Source organism: Lissotriton helveticus, chromosome 6 (assembly GCF_964261635.1).
Source record: "Lissotriton helveticus chromosome 6, aLisHel1.1, whole genome shotgun sequence".
In the NCBI taxonomy this organism is placed as follows: domain Eukaryota; kingdom Metazoa; phylum Chordata; class Amphibia; order Caudata; family Salamandridae; genus Lissotriton; species Lissotriton helveticus.
In genome coordinates, this window is record NC_136067.1 from 904,329,582 (window position 1) to 904,352,946 (window position 23,365).

At 43.2% G+C, this 23,365-nt stretch overlaps 1 protein-coding gene across 5 annotated transcripts in view; it reads left to right on the top strand.

The window, feature by feature from the left end:
* AK9 (adenylate kinase 9) overlaps positions 1-23,365 on the top strand; it is a 1,611,121-nt gene that overhangs the window by 394,499 nt on the left and 1,193,257 nt on the right. For all 5 annotated transcript variants that reach the window (XM_078648533.1, XM_078648534.1, XM_078648537.1 and 2 more), the window contains exon 17: positions 4,537-4,593. In XM_078648533.1, the coding sequence (XP_078504659.1) occupies positions 4,537-4,593 (57 nt within the window). The remainder of the gene's footprint in view (positions 1-4,536; positions 4,594-23,365) is intronic.

The following is a 23,365-nucleotide window of genomic DNA, read 5'->3' on the forward strand; positions in this document are numbered from 1 at the left end:
TCCTCTTAGGCTCTTTTGGAGGTTTCTCCGAGCCTTCCTTCACAAGACATTATGGTCCCCTTACAGGATGACCAAACAGACCTACAAATGTGGGAAAATCCACTCCCTTCTGTGAAACTTTTCTGTAGGCAAAATGCAGGCATGGTAGTTAGACATGCCATCTCCTTCTGAGGTTTTCAGGGAGTCCACCAATCATATCTTTCATGGTTTTGTTGCATCTCTCAACCAAACCATTTGCTTGTGGGTGTTAGGGGTGGTGAAATTGTATGTCACCCCACACTCAGCTCACATTGCTTTTAGGTAGCCAGGCATGATATTACTACCTCTGTCTGACACCACCTTCTTAAGGAAAGCCCACTCTAATAAAAATACTAATGAGAGCTTTAGCCACTGCAGGAGCAGTGACAATCCTTAGGGGAATAGCTTCAGGATACCTGGTGGCATGATCCACTACCACTAGTATAAATCTGTTCTGTGATGCTGTTTGAAGGTCTAAGGGACCAACAATGTCAACCTCTACCCTTTTAAAGGGAACCCCAACCACTGGAAGTGGAATTAATGGGGCCTTTGGGTGGCCACCTGTATTGTCACTGGCTTTGCAGGTGGCACAGAAGTTACAAAACTCCTTCACCTTCTGGGACATACCTGGTCAGTAGACGTAGGTAACTAACCTACTCCAAGTTTTGGCTTGGCCTCTTACATATGGGGTTGAGGATTTGAGAGGAAGAGCGGACAAAATAATTGATAGTGCTATTGTAGGGACTTATCGACTCAATCTTCCTCACCAGGCCTCGTCTGCCCAAATTCACTTAGAGTTCAGCCTTAGGAGTCAGTCTCTTAGTAGTCTGGGTGCTTACTTGAAATCCTTCTACAAGGTAAGAAATGACCCAAGATTTACATTGAGCTCGTTCAGCGTGAGCTGCCGCCAGCCCATCTCCTCACACAGCAAGCATCATTCTTTAGCTGAGGACTGCCAACGTGAAGCACCAGCCCGCCCGTCCACGATGCCGTACCTGCTCCTTGCTCCACGATGACCAGCGCCTTCGACGCTCTCCTTCATCGGGAATGGAACTCTTGGCACAAAAGCTGAGAAGGTAAACCTGCAGTGGGATTATTCTGAGACAGTATCTGACCCACACTCCCTCGTGGTTGGCCTGAACGTTTGAGTTTGACCCGGTCCAGAACGAACAAGTAGCCGTGGTTGGCCCTTTCTGCTTTTAGGTGCTGTATTGCAGATTATTTTTGAAGATTCATAACTCCGGTTTAAGTGATTGGATTTTTGTTGTTTTGGTCTTGTTTTATTTATTAAATTAAGCTTTAGTTTTCTAACCTTATGTGGGATTTTATGTGTAGTGATTTTACTGTTTGAGTTATCTCTGTGGGATGTTAAATTGATCGTTGGTGATCATCTCCAAAATTACCCATTTTAGTTCATTTTCAGTATGTTGTTATTAAAGAGAATATTTTGTCATCTTTGTAGAACTCCTTTTGCACCTGATAGTGCTGTGTTGTTCGTTTATACGAATACATAGTTTTGTGTTGTCATCCCTATATAGTGTAGATTGCAGGAGCACATGAATGAATAAATTACATTTTCATGGTTGTAACTGTTGAATGTCTTTATCACTCATGGTCCCAGGATGAAAATATCTACTTCTTTGGTGGCCCTGGTAAATGTGCAAACCAACCATCTGCCACCGGGATGATGGCCCATCACTGGAGGTAGTCTCCAAAGAGTACTGGTGGGGGCTGGGCTGTCACTGTTGTGTTTGGTGCATACTAGTATGTCTCTATTTACTATATCCCATTGAGCTATTCAGTATTCTGCAACGTTGACATGATTTTCATAAACAGATTTATTGCTTAAGAAAAGGTGGTTGCTATGATATGAGGCGTTATTACGCCCCTGCCAAATGCACTGCGAGATATGCCACTTTGGCCAACTTGTGTGCTTAATTACTCCAACTTTAATCGAATTTCATTTTAGGTGTACTCTCCGTGTTTCTCCGTGATTTGCAACATAATGTTAAATTACAAGCAGTAACAGGCTATCATTTCTATTGTTTACAGTGTTCCCTGACGAAGGGCACTGCGTTGCCCGAAATGCATTGGATTTAATAAACACTGCCATTGATGAATCACGCATTTGTCAGGTTCTTACATGAGGTCCGGAGCGGCACTGTTTGAACTTTAAGAAGCATGGAAATTGGCGCATGATTCCTTGTGGGGATTTACATTATTAAAGTCATTATGAAAATCACGGAGAAACACGGAGAGTACACCTAAAATGAAATTCGATTAAAGTTGGAGTAATTAAGCACACAAGTTGGCCAAAGTGGCATATCTCGCAGTGCATTTGGCAGGGGCGTAATAACGCCTCATATCATAGCAATCTTGATGTTTTCATGTGCCGTCTGGGCAAGGCACAATCCAAGTCGCACGCACACCTTGAAAAACGATGAATGAACATTAATGAAATTGGAGTGCATCCCGTATTACCTAAATGTATGTATTAAGAAAAGGTGGTAACACGTGTAATCGACTCAGAGGTTGGTTTTTGAAAGGACTCAAACAGTGCCTCTCTGTAATTGTTCTTATCTCTTTTTCGTGGCTTTCTGATTATGTTTTTCGGGTAATGGCGGGCTGTCAGTTTATTCATGAGGACCAATGCTTGTTCATCAAATGTGGCAATATTTGAACAGTTGTGTATCAAAGAGTGCCCAATGGGGAGATCCTCTTTAAGGGTGCATCAGTGGTGACTGAAACAGGAGTAGACCATTATTGTGAGTTGGCTTGTTGTAGACCTTAAACTTAAAGTTGTTGTCTTTGATTTTTTAAATTAAGTCCAAGAATAACACCTCAGTGTGACTGGTGGTATGGTATTTTCCAGTCAACATCTAGCTACATATATTATCCAACCCCCTAAAATGATCCCTAGTGTGGTCTTCGTCAGGACAAGTGAAGGTAGCAGCTTCTCTTTGGTGTGCTTTGAAACGATGGACCAAGTTCATACATATCTGACTAATTGACCGTATTAATGCAATCTTGAGATTACGTGCTGCAACAATGTCCTAAACACCATCGGTTTAAGTCTCCTTTAGGGGACCAAAACATCAACGCACATCGATGTTGATTGGAAACATTTTGTAGCTTCAACACCACAACTGGAACAGGAGTCTGTGTTTCACAAATACTACTTCTGAGTCGGCCAACATTTGTTTCTTGTTGTAAAGACTAACATACTTTTTGTTCACAATTGTCAGCAAACACTTTCACTGAGCCAAATTTATGGAGCACCTATCTGTTTATTTGTTTGTATATTCATTAACACTGTCAATAACACTGATTAAGTAACTGTTCTTTTGGATTTATTCTTCTATAGAAGTAATGCTTCCTCTGAGGGAACCATTGTTTCCTACAACTTAAATTTTACCCAGGTTCCCAAGAATTCCTTGTTGCCACATACATTTTTTTCTGGTTCACGTAATTTTACGAAGCACTGATGCTTGATTGTACAAAAGAAGACAGAATTTGTGGTAGGACAGATGGTGTTTATAACCTTTTCAAAGAAGGTGAGCTTTATTTGCTGCCTTCCAATATTGTATTTCATACAGATGTCTAGTGAGGATTTAAGTATGTGAAACTATTAGAGATGCAGTACTGCAGAAGACTTTCCTGCAACAAAATTTCTCCAGCTCTGGTGTCTTTTCATATGTTCACATGTCACCTTCCCTCCTTCTTGTCTTAATGAAGATCAAAATATGTAATCTTTCTCTCGAATTGCAAATCTGATATTATAGATACTCTTTTGGGGAGTAGATCTCATCGGCAAAAGTTTGAATCAAGCAATGACATACATGGACGGCACCAGTAGAAAATTGATGCTGTGTAAAACTGAGTTTTTGTTGTCAATTGATATTTATCTTAACTGCTGAGGATTCCTAGCCTGGCCTGATGAGGCAGAATAATTAAAGCATGTTAATGTCTGGAAGATATCAAAGGTGGAAAACTGTAGCTACAGTGAAGTAGCTGTTATTTCCCAGTTTTAAGCGAGGCGTAAGAAGTATGATCACAGCAGACAAAGGTCAACATGAGGAATGTTCCCAGCCTCCCAAAGGTGTTACACAGTTTAATAGTGTCTGATTGTCTGTAAGATGATGTCTGTTAGTTTATGCTGAGTAGGGAGGGCCCCAGGTCTAGTGGTGCTGGTGAAATGTAGCAGTAATACTGCTAGACACTGGAAGACCTTATTGCTTATTAGTGGCACTTATCATGTTGTCATGTTGCAACAGTAATTTATTTCTATAAATAGGTATCTTCACTATGATCAATTTCTCTAATTGTTGCTTAAGTTACAATATTTTATTTCAAAATGTAAGCTTTTAAAAGCATCTTATATAATACAGTTTTACATATAGTTACATGGGATACAAAATTAATATACAATGTTCTGTTTTATTAGTATGTTTTATATTGGCTTTTTACTTTTAATTAAAATAATTCTGACTAAAATAATCCATAATTTGACTTGTCCAGATGCACATGAAATGCAAGAAGTACTTTCTGGAGAGCGTGAATCCTTACTATCTGAAGGTAAAGTTTTCCTTGATGATTACATCTTTCCACAATGAAATACTCTACAGGGAACTTTGATTTAGGTAATAAGTCCAAGGTAGGGTAAGAGATGTTAATTTGTTCTCATTCCCTCTTGTAATCTATAATGGTATTTGCATTATTGCTTTGTATATTTGCAGTGTAATTACAAAGTATAATAAAACAAGCACAGGGAAAGCTATGTCTTTAATGTGCTAATATATGCATGCACAGACATACACAAATGATGTTTACATGCAATAGCACATTTACACCAGATTCATTGACTTTGCAAATGCTTTTATTCATTGTGTTTACAAATGCTGTTGGAGATGTATTTCTGATAGATACATCTGCCGTGTGGATTCCTCACCTTGTGAATACCCCTTGCGTCAGCAACATTCGGAAATTCTTTTCGTAGCTTTGCGCCGACGTGGACTTGGACGTCATAGAGACACAGCATCGCACGCGACTCCGCTGACGTCACCGACGCCTATAACAGGCCCACGCCGGCGTGATGACATCAGTTCCCTTTTTTCCGCGTCGTCGACGCTAACGGTTTCGGGATACTCTGTAGCTTCTAGTAACTCTGTTACTGTATTCCTTCGATTCTCGATTCTCTGACCTCTTTGCTCTTTTGTCATGTCGACAAAGAAAACGGGTTTTAAACCCTGTAGAGAATGTGGAAAAATGATGTCTGTTACGAACCCACACCAAGACTGTATTTGGTGTCTGAGCTCTGACCACGACGTGGATGGGTGTTCGTCGTGTCAAAAGATGAATCCGAAGGCTCTTCGAGAAAGGGAGTCTAAGCTTCTTGTGGCCAAGCTGAAAGCCGATAAGGTTAGAAGATCTTCAAAACACTCGAAGAGGTCGAAGTCGAGGTCCAGATCGAGGTCTCGAGAGGCGTCGGCTTCGAAGTCATCGTCAGATCACGCTTCCAGCTCTCGTAAAAAACATAAGAAGAGGAGGCATGAGTCCCGACGTCGTTCGGGTGATAAATCTGATTCGAGATCGAAATCTCCCAAGAGGATGAAGTCGAAGGTAATTCCTCCACAAGTATCGGATCAAGAAGGTGAGGCCTCGCCTTCGGAGTCGCTAGTTCATTCTCCGACTCCGGTTCCCGATCCGACTCCGGCTCCGTCTCCGGCTCCATCTCCAACTCCAGAAGACGCCGGTGGAGTTCCTGTTGAGGAGGAGACTTCGACTCCTGTTATTGAAACAGATTCGAATCTACCTCGAGGTTGACCTGAGCATCCACCTTTTCCAGCACCAGGTCAGGATCCTTCGGCGTTTCTTAACGCTATGTATGGTGTTTTCTCGAGGTCATGGTACCCCTCTGGAGCGCCTTCGGGTCCCATGGGTCCAATGGCATTTAATTTGGGTGTACCTCACTCATATGCCCCAGCACCTTTCATGCCGTATATGCCAACACCGACCCCGCTGTGGCACTACCAGGCTCCACCGAGGTCGACGCCGATATCGACGCCGGCTCGACCGAAGTCGACGACTCCAGCACCGGCGTCGCCAGCTCCAAACAAGTCTATGGAGCATCCTTCTAAGCCTTCGGATTCGATTCCGACGTCGGCTCCGACGCCGTCGGATTCGGCAGTGGATCCGGCTGCACTCCGCGTTAAGCAGAGGTCTAGGAGAGAGGCTCAACGTCTCCTAGAAGAACAGAGGTATTGTGAGTCTCATTCCGACTTAGAAGAAGGTGAGCTGGATGAGAATTATTTCGAGGACCTAGCAGAGGTGAGTGGTCTTGAGTTTTCTCCAGAGTGGGTTTTACCATCAGGCCCTGATGCACCCTCTAAGGATGTTCAGCCATATCATGTGGTTATGAGAAAGGCAGCGGGACTTTTAGGTTTGACTTTACCTACTGTCGAATTTAAATCAAATTTACTAACTGAGGTTCTTCATTCTCCGAGCTCTGCTGTGGAGCCTTTGCTCCCGTTTAATGATGCTTTGACTGAGCCCATTATGGAAGTATGGAAGAAGCCTTTTTCTGCTCCTGCTGTTTCGAAAGGTGTGGCTAGGAGGTATAGAGTAGCTCCTGAAGATCCTGCCTTTTTGTCGTCTCACCCTTCTCCTGAGAGTTTGGTGATTCAAGCGGCATGTTCTAAGAAGTCGGGTGGTGCCTTTCCACAGGTGCCTGGCAACAAAGAAGCTAGAAAACAGGATCAAGTGGCCAAAAATACTTTTTCTTCTGCGAGTATGGCATTAAAATCAACAAATGCCACTTGCCTTATGGGAAGATATGTACATGCACTTATGGACTCTATGCGTTCATTGGTCCCTAAGATTCCAGAAGATTGCAGGAATGACTTTGAGGAAGTTTTATCTGACACTCAAGCGGCAGCTCGTCAGGTCATCCAAAGCGGCCTCGATACTGCGGATTCTGTGGCAAGGATCATGGGCACGGTGGTTGCCACAAGGCGTTCAGCTTGGTTAAAATCATCTGATTTTTCGGCTGATGTACAGTCTGCTTTGTTGGATCTGCCTTTTGATGGTGAAGGACTCTTTGGCAAAAAGGCAGACACGGCCTTGGAGAGGTTCAAGGATAGCAGGGCAACTGCTAGATCTCTTGGTCTTTAAGTCAGAGGTTCTACGACCAGGAAATTTAGAGGTTTTGGTCGCTCTTCCTTTCGTACATTTAGACAAGATCAGCAGCAGCAGCAACAGCAGCAATACCTTGTATAGGTCGTACAGGGGAAAGCAAAGGGCACGTCCTCGAGGGCGTCAAGCCTCTTCCTCCTCCACTTCCTCCAACCCCCCGGCCACAGAAAAGCAGCCCTAGATCCGCCATTCAGGATCATGTGGGTCCGGTGGGGGGCCGGCTTACCCACTTTCTACGGGATTGGGAATCGGTTACATCAGATCTTTGGGTTCTCAATCTCGTAGAAAATGGGTATGCCCTTCCCTTTCGGGAGTTCCCTCCCAATTACCCTCCTTGCCAAGGATATTGCTCAGAGGAACATCTGTTACTTCTTCAGGAGAAAGTTCTTACTCTATTGAAGAAGGGTGCAATAGAGGTGGTCCCAGAGCAGGAAAGGGGTCAGGGGTGCTACTCCCGGTATTTCCTGATACCCAAGAAGGAGGGCAGACTTCGTCCAATCCTGGATCTCAGGATCTTGAATTTGTATCTGATGCAGGAGAAATTCAAGATGCTCACCCTTGCTCAGGTTCTTCAAGCACTGCTGGAAGAAGACTGGATGGTGTCGCTCGACTTACAGGATGTGTACTTTCACATCCCAATCCTGAAGTCACACAGGAGGTATCTCCGTTTTATGGTGGGATCGCAACACTATCAGTTTGCGGTCCTTCCGTTTGGACTTACTACTGCGCCTCGAGTCTTCGCCAAGGTGATGGCAGTGGTGGCGGCGCATCTCAGAAGATCAGGGATTCCAGGTTTCCCTTATTTGGATGACTGGCTGATCAAAGCAGAGTCGTCAGAGAGAGTGCTCCATCATCTGCGAGAGACAACCCAGTTGTTGTACAGGTTGGGTTTTTCGATAAATGTACCCAAGTCTCACCTGGTGCCCTCCCAGCGCAACCTGTTCATAGGTGCGGTACTGGACACAACTGTATGTCGTGCATTCCCTCCTCCTCAAAGGATTCGCGACATACAGGAAAGGATTCCTTTATTTTACAATGGAGCGGTCGTTCCAGTCCTGAAGGTCCTTCGCCTGCTCGGTCTGATGGCTTCATGCATTCTGTTGGTCAACCATGCACGCTGGCACATGAGGGCGCTCCAGTGGTGCCTCCGCAGGCAGTGGTATCAACACAACGGAGACCTCGGGGAGTCTGTGAGGATCTCCAGAGAAGCTGCGGCGGATCTATCTTGGTGGAGCGTGGAAGGCAATCTGTCTCAAGGGAAGCCTTTCCATCTACCTCCATCGGTGGCCACAGTGATAGCGGATGCGTCCACTCTAGGGTGGGGTGCTCATCTGGGGGATCTGGAGATCAAGGGTCTTTGGTCTCCAGAGGAAAGGTTGTTTCACATCAACCTTCTGGAATTGCGGGCGATTCGTTTGGCGCTCAAGGCCTTCCTCCCTTCCCTTTGCGGTCGGTCGGTCCAGGTCCTGACGGACAACACGACCGCGATGTGGTACATCAACAAACAGGGAGGAGTGGGGTCGCAGTGTCTGCAGAGAGGCTCTGCGCCTCTGGTCCTGGGTTCAGGACCATCAGATTTGTCTGATGGCAAATCATCTGGCCGGGGTTCTGAACGTTCGTGCAGACAGTCTCAGTCGGCAGTTCTCTGCCGATCACGAGTGGAGGCTTCACCCGGAGGTGGTTCGCGACATCTTTCTGATGTGGGGGACTCCTTGGGTGGATCTGTTCGCCACTCGCGAGAATGCTCACTGTCCGTCATTCTGCAGTCTCCAGTATCCGATGGAAGGAGCCTTGGGGGATGCGTTTCAGTTGAGTTGGGGAAATCAACTCCTTTACGCGTTTCCTCCCATACCCTTGATTCCTCGGGTTCTGAGGAAGATTCGCCTGGACCGGGCCCAAGTCATATTGGTCGCCCCGGACTGGCCAAGAAGGGTATGGTATACAGATCTTCTCCACCTCTCCTCTCACCCGCCGCTCCGTCTCCCTCTCAGGGCAGACCTCCTCTCTCAGATGGAGGGGCGGGTTCTACACCCCCACCTCCAGACATTACACCTTCATGCCTGGAGATTGAACGGGGCAACCTGAATTCCTTTTCCCTCCCACCTGACGTTGTGGATGTCATCTTGTCTGCTAGGCGTGACTCCGCTAAGTCCATCTATTCTTATAGATGGTCAAAATTTATCACGTGGTGTGGGGAAAAGTTTGTAGACCCTTTGAGAGCCCATTTGTCTGATGTTCTCCAGTTTGCCCTTTCTCTGGCTCAGCAAGGGCTTGCTGTTGCCACGGTTAAAGGTTATCTTTCTGCGTTGTCGGCATTTCTCTGTTTGCCTGACCAACCTTCTCTTTTCAAGTCTCCTGTAGTTTTAAGGTTTTTGAAGGGCCTCACAAATAAGTTCCCTCCTACTCCTTTTATTGTGCCTCAGTGGGGCTTAAATCTTGTCTTAACTTTTCTGATGGATGCTCCCTTTGAGCCTCTTCACAAATGTCCTATGAGGCTTTTGACTTTTAAGACAGTCTTCCTCGTTGCAATAACCTTGGCAAGGAGGGTAAGTGAGCTTCAAGCTCTTAGTTCCAAGCCCCCTTTCTTGACCATTCATGCTGATCGAATGGTTCTTAGGACCAGGGCTGCTTTTCTTCCTAAGGTGGTTACTCCTTTCCACCTTGGTCAATCCATTACCCTTCCTACCTTTTATCCTCCCCCACACCCTTCCAAGGAGGAGGAGAGGTTACACCGCCTGGACCCTTAGAGGGCGGTGTCTTTTTATTTGGACAGAACTAAAGACTGTCGTTTGGAGGATCAGCTCTTCGTTGGTTTTGCTGGCTGCAAGAGAGGATGAGCTGTCCACAAGAGAACCTTGTCAAGATGGATCGTATTGTGTATTAAGATCTGCTACTCTTTGGCCGGTAAGGAACCACCAGAGTGTATAAGGGCTCATTCTACTAGAGCTAAGTCTTCGACCTCAGCATTGGCTAGAGGTGTACCTGTAGAGGATATTTGTAGAGCGGCAACTTGGTCTTCCCTCCACATGTTCGCGAAGCATTACTGCTTAGATTCCGAAGTGAGGAGGGACGGTCATTTTGAACGCTCTGTCCTTCAGGAATTCCTGGTCTAGAAGAGTGGACACCCTTCTCCGGGAGTGGGGACTGCTGTGGGACTCTATTCACAAGGTGAGGAATCCACACGGCAGATGTATCTATCAGAAGAACAAGTTACTTACCTTCGGTAACGCTTTTTCTGGTAGATACAATATCTGCCTGTGGATTCCTCACTGACCCACCCGCCTCCCCGTTGTCCACTCTTCTATGCCAGAGTTACTGTAATGTAATATATTTATTTTGTTGTCAAGGAAATGTTTCAATTGCTTTCCTGCATTTGCTTTACACTGTGTGTTTTGCCTTGACTATTGTGTACTGTGTATGCTTTGTATATATCTACTGTCATTGGTCCGTCCGTGTGCCTCGATGGCACGCAAAAAAGGGCAGAACTGATGTCATCACGCCGGCGTGGGCCTGTTATAGGCGTCGGTGACGTCAGCGGAGTCGTGTGCGATGCCGTGTCTCTATGACGTCCAAGTCCACGTCGGCGCGAGGCTAGGAAAAGAATTTCCGAATGTTGCTGACGCAAGGGGTATTCACAAGGTGAGGAATCCACAGGCAGATATTGTATCTACCAGAAACAGCGTTACCGAAGGTAAGTAACTTGTTCTTTGTGTAAATACTAGTGGGTATTCATACAAGGGCACATATATGCTCAGCTATTGGTGTGGCAGTGTGTTAGGTGATCCATTTGGGTGTTTTAAAGGGGGTTTTAATCTTGCCTGCATAATGGACATTGAGTGTCGAGTGGTGCTCTCATGCCACCAAGATTGTGCACCATGGATCTATGGATCTTTGTCTTCTCATGCCCTATTTTGTCAATGGACCTGGACATCAAGTCTTGCAGGGTATGGTGGGGAAGTTCCTTTTCTTAAAATATATTGTGTGGAATGTGTGTTTATGATGTTGCTACAATACCTTTCACATTGGAGATAAGCTTGGCGATGAGCAATGAGAAATGTGTGGCAAGGTCTGTTCTGTTTGTATTTCACAGTAAAGGATGGCTGTATGCACATGTGCATGTAGTTGCCAAGAGCACTACACAAGCTGATTTATACTCAGTCAGCATGTGCAGTTTGAACAGGACCTGTTCGAGAGGCTTCCTTCAAGTCATGTACCCCAAGCAATGAAAAAGCTAATGTGCACACTTTCAGCAAGATAGTTGGCATGCGACATGCTTGAGAGGTCCAAAATTAAGGTGACATATTGCAGCTCATGTGCATTGGTAAGGAAGTCTATCTGCAGGAGAAGCAAATGAGTAGGTTGTGCACACATGATTACCTGGCATCTAGGTCAGCAGTATATGCAGCGACATAGGCAATGTAGAAAACAGGTTTTCTAACATTCCAGTTGGCTGGCATGGTGATAACAACTATAGGATGTAACTTGCTGTGAGTCACCACTAGTGTTGCACCATTAGCCATTGTCCTTCACCGCCCTCTGCTACAGCCTGGCCTATGTATCTCTGGCGACATGAGGCTCCACTCACAATAGTACCTGCTGAGAGCACAGCCAAGGAACACTGTAGCGTGGTGAACGCTTTACCACTGCTGTTTGTAAGACGCTGCTGTGGGTAGCTTCCCTCAAAACAATGCCGGCTGATGATCCCCTACTGAATTATGAGGAAAAAACCCTCACCTAACATAGTGGCCACATCATCATGGTCATCTAGCAGACATCTTAGATGAGGAGATTCCCCACACAACCCAATGGGGGTTTCTAACCAGATTATAGTTAGTGCTCCAGTTTTTTTTGCGTCTTCATGACATGCATGCAACCCACTGATGTCAGGGTGCCTGTATTTTAGTCTGCTCTGTGCTGTTCCTTAGAAAGATCCAAAATGTGAAGGATGCCCCAACAAAACAATAAATAAAGGGAACAAGTGATATCCCTCATTGCACAACATAGGGATATTTAACAACAGAAGTTCACCTGGAGACTCTCCTCAGCTCCCCAGTCAAAATGGCATGCACAATGACTGACAGATTCACCATCAATAAATAGCTGTTCTGAAGAATTTTTAAAAATGTGACTAGCAGTCCGATAATCCAGTGGGTAAGCCCCTTTCTGCAAACATGCTCTATTTTTACATATCTTTATGCTTGAATTGTATGTTTACCAAAGACTGGTACACAACTAAAGATGTGTCTGGCCAGATTAAAACCAATAACAAGTAAGCACCAAAAAAGTGTGTACCATCCATCCTTAGGTAACGCTGAGCTCAAGGGACAGTGACTAAGAGGTTGAAGATACTCCTAAAACGTGGATGATACAAATACAGCCTAGGTTGAAGACTATGCCAGAGTTGCTGGGGGTATCCTCAAAGCTCAATCAGGCTACACCAGCCCACGGGTATCAACAGACCCCAGAGGCACTGAGGAAGGATCCCCATCTGCTCGTGATGCATTCACGGTCGGGTGGCAGTCAGCATTAGAGGGCACAATTGAAGCTGCCGAGGTGTGAATCCAGATTCTCATCAGAATAAGGCACTTGAATCTTGTAATGGTGCCCCCTGTTATGTTCGATAAGGATTCCCAACTTAATAGAGCCGAGTTGTTACACAGGTCCCCCCATTTTGTAAGGCCTGCCGCTCTCAAAGGGAGAGCCAGTTTATCTAACAAGCAATCCGGTGTACCAGGGGAATCCCAAATTGGGGCTTGTGAGAGGTAGTAGGGTATGTCAAAAATTTTACGCATTGACTGCCAGGTATTGAGTGCTGTCCTTAAAAGCTTCAAATGAAAACTTCTGATCCCCATATTTATAGAGAAAGAAGTCTAAACCATGTGACAAGTCCGATAGCATAGCCTGAAAAAGTCTACCATGGGATGAAGAGTCCAACTCATTTGCCAGAAGTCTAAAGTTCTTAAACTGAAAAGCATAACAATAAAAAAGTAAATCGGGAAGAGCCAGTCCGCCTAATTTCAGTCCCCTTCTTAGTTTCCTCCAGGCGATCCTAGGAGACTTAGGCCCAAATGTAGGTAAAAAATATTTACCGATTCTTAATTACCGAATTTTACCGATTCGGTAATTAAGAATCGGTAAATATGAAGGGTGGACATGTAGGTCCATCCAGATGTGTATTTTACCGAATCGGTAAAAATCTGTATTTACCGAATCGGTAAATACCGACCGGTAATGCTCCATTCATTCCTGTGGGCTTTGAAGCCCATAGGAATGAATGGGGCATTACCGGTCGGTATTTACCGAATCGGTAAATACCGAAGTTCACAAGGGTGCAGGGGGTGTCACTTTGACACCCTCTGGCACCCCCAAAACAGGCTCGGGTGCCATGTGGCAGGCATACATGCCCTAAGGGCAGGTCTGCCTTTCATATGGCACAGGTGTGCATGCACACATGTGCATGCACACCTGAATCGGTATTTCACCATCAAATTGAATTTGATGGTAAAATACCGATTTCTTAGGCCTTGTGGGACTCATAAGAGTCCCACCTACATATCAATTTTACCGATTCTGTAAAAATACCGGTCGGTAAATTTACCGACCGGTATATTTACAGAATCGGTAAAATTACCGATCGGTAAATTTACCGACCGGTAAATTTACCGATTCTGCCCCCTACATGTCAAAATCCTTTTACCGGCCAGTAACGGCCGAATTCGGCCGTTACCGACCGGTAAAACCCTACCTACATCTGGCCCTTAGTCGCCCAGATGAAAGAGCCAATCCTTCCTTGGAGGTTTGAAATGTCCTTTTTATTAAAGATTAGAGGGATAGAGTTAAATAAAAAAGTAATTTTTGGCAGGATTATCATCTTGACTAGGTTCACTCTACCGTAGATGTTAAGGGGTAGAGTGTTCCATCTAGTCAGTAGATTCCTTACTTCCTTTACCACCTTCTGCCAACTTACTTTCGGAATGTCTTCTAAGTTTTGGGTACGGAAAATTCCCAAGTATCTGATTTTTATTTTGGCTTCTGGTATCTGGGTTAAGCTGTTCCAAGTCATAATGTCTGTTTTATCTTTATTAATTCTATACCCAGATACTAAACCAAAATCTTCAGCCAATTCGAATAATCTGGGAATGGCCTCTGCAGGGTTGGACGTGTAGAGAAGAAGGTCATCAGCATATAATGCTGTCTTAAGCTCCAGATCACCCATTTTGAACGGTAAGATTACCGGATCTGATCTCAGGGAACAGACAAAGGGCTCGATATAAATGTCAAAGAGAAGGGGGGACAGGGGGCAACCCTGCCTCGTTCCCCTTGAGATGTTAAACCATTCAGTTAGGCAGCCATTAACCAAAACTTTGGCCCGGGGACCCCTATACAATGTCGCAATCCCTTTGATGAACATATCTGGAAACCCGAACTTTGCCATGGTTTTCCATAGAAATAGCCAGTTAACTTGATCGAAGGCTTTTCCTGCATCGATCGCAATGATGGCGAGCGGGAGTCCTCTATCCTTTGCCATGTCTACTGCTCCTACAGCTTGGATTCAAATATTATCAGTTGTCTTACTGGTGGGGGAGGCAGCGTTGGGTTAACGAAGATTAGATCCCACTTTTGGCATCTATTAATAGGGTGGGGGGATGGAAAGGGGAAGTTACGCTCTGGTACAACACACTTGTGGGAGCAAACGACAATCTAGGAGCTGAAACTATCAAGCTCTGGGATAATCTTATAGTGCAAAATCCAGGGGAAGTGCTGAAGGTGTGGACTGACTCATTTACACTTTCTCAGAATACCCGAAGAACTATCGACCAGTGACCAACATCCCTCTACTTGCCAAACTTATTGAGAAATGCGTACAGGGCCAACTGAGTCAGCACATCGTTAAGTTCTCATTACTAGATGACTGCCAATCAGGCTTCAGAACTGGGCATAGTACTGAAACGGCGATCCTGCATATTGTTGATGATGCCTTACAGGCCCTAGACCAAAATCATGCATGCCTACTGATCCTATTAGACCTATCATCAGCATTTGACACTGTAAATCACAAATTATTGATGACCAGGCTACGTGACAGGATGGGCTTATCTGGAAACGTACTGAATTGGTTTAACTCCTTCCTACAGAACAGGACACAACTATTCCTAGTCAACCAAGTAATCTCCTCCCCGTGCCCTAACACTATAGGGGTCCCACAAGGCTCAACGTTATCCCCAGATCTATTCAACTTGTATGTTGAACCTCTCACGGAGATTCTCCGTAAATCAAAGATCTCCTATCACATGTACGCAGACGACACGCAAATATATATGAAGATCGCCTGTCGGGATGACATTGACCTAATGAATGAAACATTAAAGCGAGCGTTACAATGGCTAACAGCTAATCATCTAAAACTTAATGCCGACAAAACAGAATTCCTACTAATATCACCTGGAAGGAGTCAATTAGAAGTAAAAGATTGGACTAAATTGGTAACTGCTCTGAACTGTACTCCGATCCTAATCAACTCAGCCAAATCACTAGGAATCACATTAGACCAGAACCTTGACATGAAAGACCACATCAACACAATGGCCAAGAGCGCCCGTTTCCACCTGAATTATCTAAGAAAATTGAAACCCTTTATCTCAGAAGCAGATCTAAAATTGGCTATCCAATCTCTGATGATCTCGAGAATTGAATATGGCTGCACCACGTTAGCTGGCCTACCAAAAACATCTACTGCACCACTGAAAGCCTGTCTCAACACCGCGGCAAGACTCATCACGGGAACGAGGAAATTCGATCACATATCTCCCCACCTAAAGGCACTAAACTGGCTACCCTACGAAGCGAGAATTAAAATGAAGATGGCCTGTATTACCCACAAAGCGGTTCACTACAGCACGCCTAGATATCTAGCCAAGAAAATTAAGCTATCGGGAGGCAACAGACCAACGAGAAGCGCCAAGGAGCTGCTACTACGACCGGCCTTCTTCCGGAAGAAAAAGACCTATGACAGAGCATTCTCCGGAGCCGCCCCCAGAGTCTGGAATTCACTCCCTCCTAACATCAGGGTGATTCAAAACACTGTAAAATTCAAACGGGAACTCAAGAATCACTTGATGAGTAAATACCCTACATAGAGACACATACCGACCATTAGTATGAACACTCTAGACAAAGAAGATCGGACTCATCATCAATATTCTGAAGATCAATTTGACAATTACAATGACATGATCAAACAGAGGCTACACACCTTAAGGTCACCTCATATATATGTAAACTCTACACTATATCTCACAACCATAATGATATAATTCTCTACCCCACCTGGTTTATCTTTTTAATCCTTGCCTCAAGCTATACCTAGCCAACCCATATTGCTGATTATTCATGTAACTGCACTGATAATACTATGCAACCCTACCTCAGCCAAACCTGACGATATGACTACGACACAAGCCAAGCCTATGCACCTCATAAGGCTAATGTCACAGGCATTTGGAATATACATATATTTATTTAATCACCCTGATACCATATCGCCTACTATCTCATATATGTGTGTTATCATAATCTGCTACTATAATATCAATCTGTAATTTGTAATCTTTTTATGTTTTTATGTTTCTATGTTTTTATGTTAAGCGCTCTGATACCCACGGGTCTTGTCCGCGCTATACAAAACTCTACAAATAAATCATAAAACCGTCCAACCTTAGAAGGAACCACCTGTACACGCTCTATAGGGTTTACTGGACTCCAGCGAAGCTCGCTAAGCTCTCAGCAGAAGTATATTTTTGTCCAAGATGTAAGTCTCCAGCTGCAGACGACAGACACATCTTTGTCGACTGCCCTGAAATTACGAGTTATTGGAGTGAGGTGTGTGAATTTCTAGAAGAGGTTATACTATCCCCCATTACCTGTAGCGCTAGATAGATTTTTTTTGGCCTTCCCCTTGATTATGATATTAGAAAGTGGACTGTACAGTTTATTTTTTACGTCATAGTTATTGCCAGGGGGAGATCTGTAGGGAGTGGAAGTCTGTAAATCCCCCCAGATTCGTAGACTGCTTAAGAAACATCATGGCGGTTTGTCGTTTAGACATGTTATGTGGTGGTGAAAGTGCCATTAAGAGATGGTCTGACAGATAATGAGTCCAATGATTATGCCAGAGGTTAGTGGTCCTGTCCTCCCTAAGTGGCAAGATACATCGAGAATAAGGAGTTGGATCAGGTAACCACCTACCTCTGGGCAATCTCCACTGGCTATCCACAGACTTAAGGGAGGAATCGGCTGGTTTGTGACAGTGGCCTGGAGAAAGCCCATATAGAGGTGATATTTTCTGGTGGCATTTATGAAGACAAAAAAAAAAAGATAAAAAAAAAAGAATAAGACACTTGAGTGAATAGTCGACTTACTGTAATTACAAAACAGAGGTGGTCCAATACTAGCATACAGTAGATTACACTCTCGAATAAAGATTCGCGAGTGAAATTCTGCTGAAAATAACCCCTCCTTAAATATGATAGAATTGGCTTACACCCAACTGGCAATTTAATTTACTTGTAAGTCCTGATTAAAGTGGCACTACATGGGCCCAGGGCCAGTAAATTAAATGCTATTGGGCCTGTAGCACTGATTGTGCCACCCACATTAGTAGCCCTTTAAACATGTCTCATGCCTGCCATATCACCCTGTGTGTGTAGTTTATACTGCCATGTCAATCGGACAAAATAAACCTTCTGCCAGTCGCAAACCTTTCCTTTTTATATATATATGTTACCCAAAAGCTAGGCACCGGACAAACCAAACGCCAGGGTGTGATTTTTTTAAAAGGCAGGACATGTACTTTTAAATTTTACATACCCTGGTAGGGAAAAATGCTCAGATTTGTTTTTTATTACTGCAAAGCCTATCTCTTCCATAGGATAACAATTGGATAAACTTATTACAGTCTAATAGTATAATTCCCAATTGGGAAGGCATAAACCCTTCAAGTCTGGAGTCTTTGCAGTCACATTTTAAAATCAACCTGTTGATGCGGTCAGATTTTCATTTTCAATTCTGAAAATGCCACTTTTAGAGAGTTGGCATTTTCTTACTTTAGCCATTTGTTGACTTCTGCCAGTCTCTCATACTAGATGCTATTGCGCAGAAGCAGAATTTTCCCTCCATGCGTTATGACGTCATGCAGCTGACTCATGGGCAGTACATTTTCCTGTTTTAGCAGCCATCTTTAATCACACTTGGGTTACTTATAAGTAAAACGCATAGGCAAGCTTCTTCTATCTAGAAATATATGGAATGTTGTGCATAATTAGTATTACAAACAACTATTAATACTTTGTTACGGGATTATATGAGAGGATTGCTTCTGAGCAAGTCTCTTTTACATGATTCCTTGCTCCATCAATCCCCTCTCGGATGACATTTATGCCATCATAAACCAAATGCCAACTTTAGCACATCTAAATTCCCTTCTCTATCTTTTCAATTTCCACTTCATCTTTCATGTTTTTCATTTTCTTGTATAATTCTCCTTTTAATTCTTCAAGCTTAATTTCTCTCCTTTCCCTGTTTATTTACTTAATACTTTCTTCTCCTTCTACAACATTTGCACCAAATCATTATCATTAAACCTGTCCTAGTTCTTCCAAGTATAGGTAATATTACTTGAGCTCCAACTCCTTTACCAAAGTTAGCAAACCATGACCCTATTGATGTTAGACTATTTGGTAATTTCTTCCATACACTGTCAACTTCCAGTGGTTTCAAGTTCTCTTCCAATTTTGTAATATTTTTAATGTATTTCCCAATTCCTACACTTTTGTCAGGAATGTAAGTGCAACAATGTTGCACTTTCAGCATTTTACAGACTTCACCCTCTTTTGACAATAATATATCAAGGGCAAGTCGATTCTGCAAAACCATCGATCTGATCGCAACCATTTTAGTATTAAATCATAAATAAGCATCCAGCAGTATCAGTCGATAAACGATCAACTACTGTGGACAATTGACAAATTCTTCGTGAATTCAGAATTACTCCCACTGAAGGTATCAATGCACTAAATATGTCTCCTACTATTTCTGAAACACTAGCTCTCTTATTACTGATTAGTTCATTATTGTTTTCATTGTTTCAGTGATTCTCTTCACATTATAGACTTTAGGAAATACTATTCCAAAATAGCAAATCCCATACCATCTTGCAGGTAGCTTGAAATAAGCTTTATTTCACATATGAAATAAATTCCAGGAAATACTGGATCAGTTCCCCCCTTTAATCCCCATCCTCCAATAACCAAGAAGTTATGTTCACATTCACTGGAACCAATAAATACATTGTTATTATAGTCAGTCTTTAACCTATGGAGACAGATTTTCCCTTTCTTTTCAAAATCTAGGTTCATCCCAGCCTGAGTCTTGCCAGATGTATAAATTCTTTCCTTCTCAGCCCATGGTGGAATATGACTTTTCTGTTCGTGGGCTTTCTTCTGGAAATCCTGTCTTCTTTCTACTACTAAATTCAAAAATATATTTTCTTCTTCTTTTAGTATTCATGTTAAATTATGCTTATGACCTTCTGCTATATCTATTGCATTTTGTGTTAAGAAAAATTCACTCATAAACTGCGCTGCTAGGCTACTAAGTACTGGATTCATATTCTTTCGAACAGGAACCTCTGAAAATATTACATCTACGTTTGAATAATAATACAGCAATGTGCCTGTTTTATAGAACAGACTTGTTAATGCACTAGATGAAATGCCATATGTTAATGATTAATGGTGATATGTGACACTTCTGCTACTGAAGCTGGTAATTTCCTACATACATAACACTCACTAATTTCCATAGTATCTACGTATTGAAACAATAACTTGGTGAAAACATTTAAATCTGTGTTTTTATCTTGTTACCGTGTTATGTATTTCTGATTCATCTGATGCTTCTAATTCTACTCTATCTCCCTGTAAGTTAGCTAATTTTCCCTTCGTATCTGTACTATTTTTCTTTTCTATGCTCATCAAATATGGTATTGCTATAGTTAAAATTAACCATACTACAAACACTACTAAAATGCTACATATGCATATTCTAAAACATTTCTTTAAGCAATTTCGTTTTGGTCTTTCAGCAACTCTATCTGTAGCCATTTTTAAGAAGATTTCTCTTCTTTCTTTGCTTTATTTCGGAACTTTTTAAATTTCTTGTATTATTTCAAGGAGGTCTCACTTTTCCTTCATCAATCTGATCAGCAATTATTTTTTCCTCACTTTCTTCTTTTAAATCTTAAGTTCTCAAGTTCCTCAAGAATCACATAGGTCCATTCAGGGCCTTTGAATGTATTATTCAGTATTTTTAATCTTTGACTCCTTCGTCTGTGATTCTCGTTTGCCTGTCCTGACTGACTTGTGACTTCATTCACTTGGTCAGGTTCTTCATTTATTGTCTTTAAATAATATTTTAATCTTTTGACATATATCTAGGCCAATTATCTCCTTTTCTAACCCTTTTGGTTTGCACTGCGCTTTCCCTTTCCTCGTCACTCTCGAGGTTTTTTTTATTTACCATTATGTTGTGGCACAATTTGATTTTCTTCATCTTCCGAATCCCTCTCTAACTGATCTAGTTCAGAGCGTCTTACTGTGACATAATTTACTTGAACGTGTTCTGCTTCTTCTATCTGGCCCTTTCAGGTTTTACTCTGGTTTGCTCTTCTTCTTCCTGAACTTGTTCTTCTTTTCTTAACTGGTCCTGCTCAGGTCTTATTGCACTTGACTGATTAGCAACCTGAACGTGTTCTTCTAAGTCTACCTGTCCCTCCTCAGATCTGTGAATATTTTGGTTTACCTCTGTCTGAGTGTATTTTTCTTTCCTTATCTGTTCCTGCTCAGGGTCTCCGACAATCTCAAATTCAATTTCCTGAGCTTGTTCTTCTTTACCTGTCTGGTCCTCTCTAGTTTCTTGCTTTTCTAATTTTGTTCTATTTCTTGTTCTTATGTTTACATCAGGCATGTCAATAACTGGTATCCAAACCTCCTGACTAGTATTTGTTTGTTCTTTATCAGTCTTTTATTCTAGACTCTTCAACTGCACAACCTTCTGCACCCTCAACTGCTGGTATCGGTTGAGGATTTTCCGCATCAGGAGCTGGTACGCTCTTGGTATAACCATTGTGAATCCAGTTAGGCAAACTTGCATATTTCACTGCGTTGTGGTAATCATTATCACCTGTTTCGGAGTACTCCACCTGGGTGCTAGATATGTCTCTCTGGTGTTATTTTTCACCACCACCCAATCTCCAGGATTTAGATCATGTGCTTGATCAGGCTGCCTTGCAACTGCGTCTTCTCCAACCTGGTGAGAGACAGAACGCACCAAGTCAGCCAATCTTTTACAATAGTCTAATACCAGAGCATCAGTTATACTTAACAGTATGTGTCCTGGTATAAAGGCTATTCGTATTGTTCTTCACATTAGTATTTAATGGGACTCAACCCTATGTTTCTGTCAGGATTGTTTCTGAGTACCATTCAATTGTTCTACCATCCCAGAAGCCTCTGGACGGTAAGCACAGTGCAATTTGTGTTCAATTTTAAATGCTTCACAGATCAACCGAATTATTTGATTATTAAAGTGAGATCCTCTAGCTGATAGTTGTTTTTCCATCCTCTTCGTTGGCCTACTTGTCCTTAAAAAAAGCCATTCTCGAACCATCATTCATGGTATCACAATGGCTGAATACCTACAGGGCAATTGTGCCCCCACTGGCTTGATTGTCACCAATGCCCCCAGGCTATTTTTGGACGATAGGGAGTTCCTTAAGGACTGGTCATTGATAGCCTGGAGGTGCACTAGGGACTGGCTTGTCCGTATAATTAAAACAGCTAAAAAGGCGGCCGATAAAATTCTAGTAGAGATCCAGCTATTAGAGGGTCAAATCAAAACTACCATCACGGGTAAATTGTTCACTAAAAATCAGGAAGAGAGCAAAAAAAGTAATAAAGAATTCAAAGAATCGATTCTCTTTTCCAAACTTGAAAATTTAAAAAAAGACTTGGCTAGGTTTTCTACAGAGAGAATCTATCCCTATACAAGTGACACCTATGTTGCTCTTGCCTTCAACAAGAATGGACAAAGAGGAGGGTCCCCGTATGGAACATCGAGCTCTGAGGTTAATTCCAGCGACTCAGACAGCTCAACAAACAACAATCCCCCTAATAGGTGGCATGGAAGAGGCCAACGAAGAGGATGGGAAAACAACTATCAGAATCCCAATCATTTCCAACAGTGGTGGCAACCTAATCCGTGGATGTATGGTGGCCCATCTCTCCCACAACAGATGGGCACATATGGTCCCCAACAATTCCAACCCAACATGAATATGCAGCCTTTTTTAGGGTTTGGCAGAGGGAGACCAAGAGGAAGGATACGTCCGGGGCAGGTACAATGGGGACTCCCACCTCCACAACCAATGGAAATGAGGAGTGGACGGAAGGTCCCTCAAGAACATGCAGGCCCGAGCAATGGGACAGTCTGATAATTAATTTGAGTTCACACACACTCACCTGTGATGAAGAGGCAGTACTCAATAGAGGTCTCGGTTTTGTGACCACTCAGACTGGAGATCCTTTTGTGACCCAGGTAGAAATGGCCAAATTCTTTCGAAAAGTGAGGCTGCACTTCTTCTTTGTTAAACAGTCAAAGGAAACATCGGAAGAGCTAGATGTAAATACAGGTCTGAAGAAACCATCAACTTTCAACCCCCCTATAAACAGGGTGCCTGCAAAGGTACTGACTTTTGAGCAAGCAGTGGAGAATGACATCATGAAACTATATCACGAAAAGGACCACCATTTCGTTAATTTACCGAAAAAGGAACAGGATGCGTTGCGTACTCTTACCACGGATGCCTCACTGACAATCAAACCAGCGGATAAGGGCGGTGCCACAGTTTTACTGGACACCACCGTCTATCGCTCAGAATGTTTGAGACAACTCCAAGATACCAAATCCTACCGTTTACTCAAGGAGGATCCGACATCACGTCTGTCCAATACCATCGGTCACATTGTAGAAGAAGCTAAGTCGGAGGGATGGATCACGCCCCACGAAGCTAACTATCTACGGACTACATATCCCATCATGC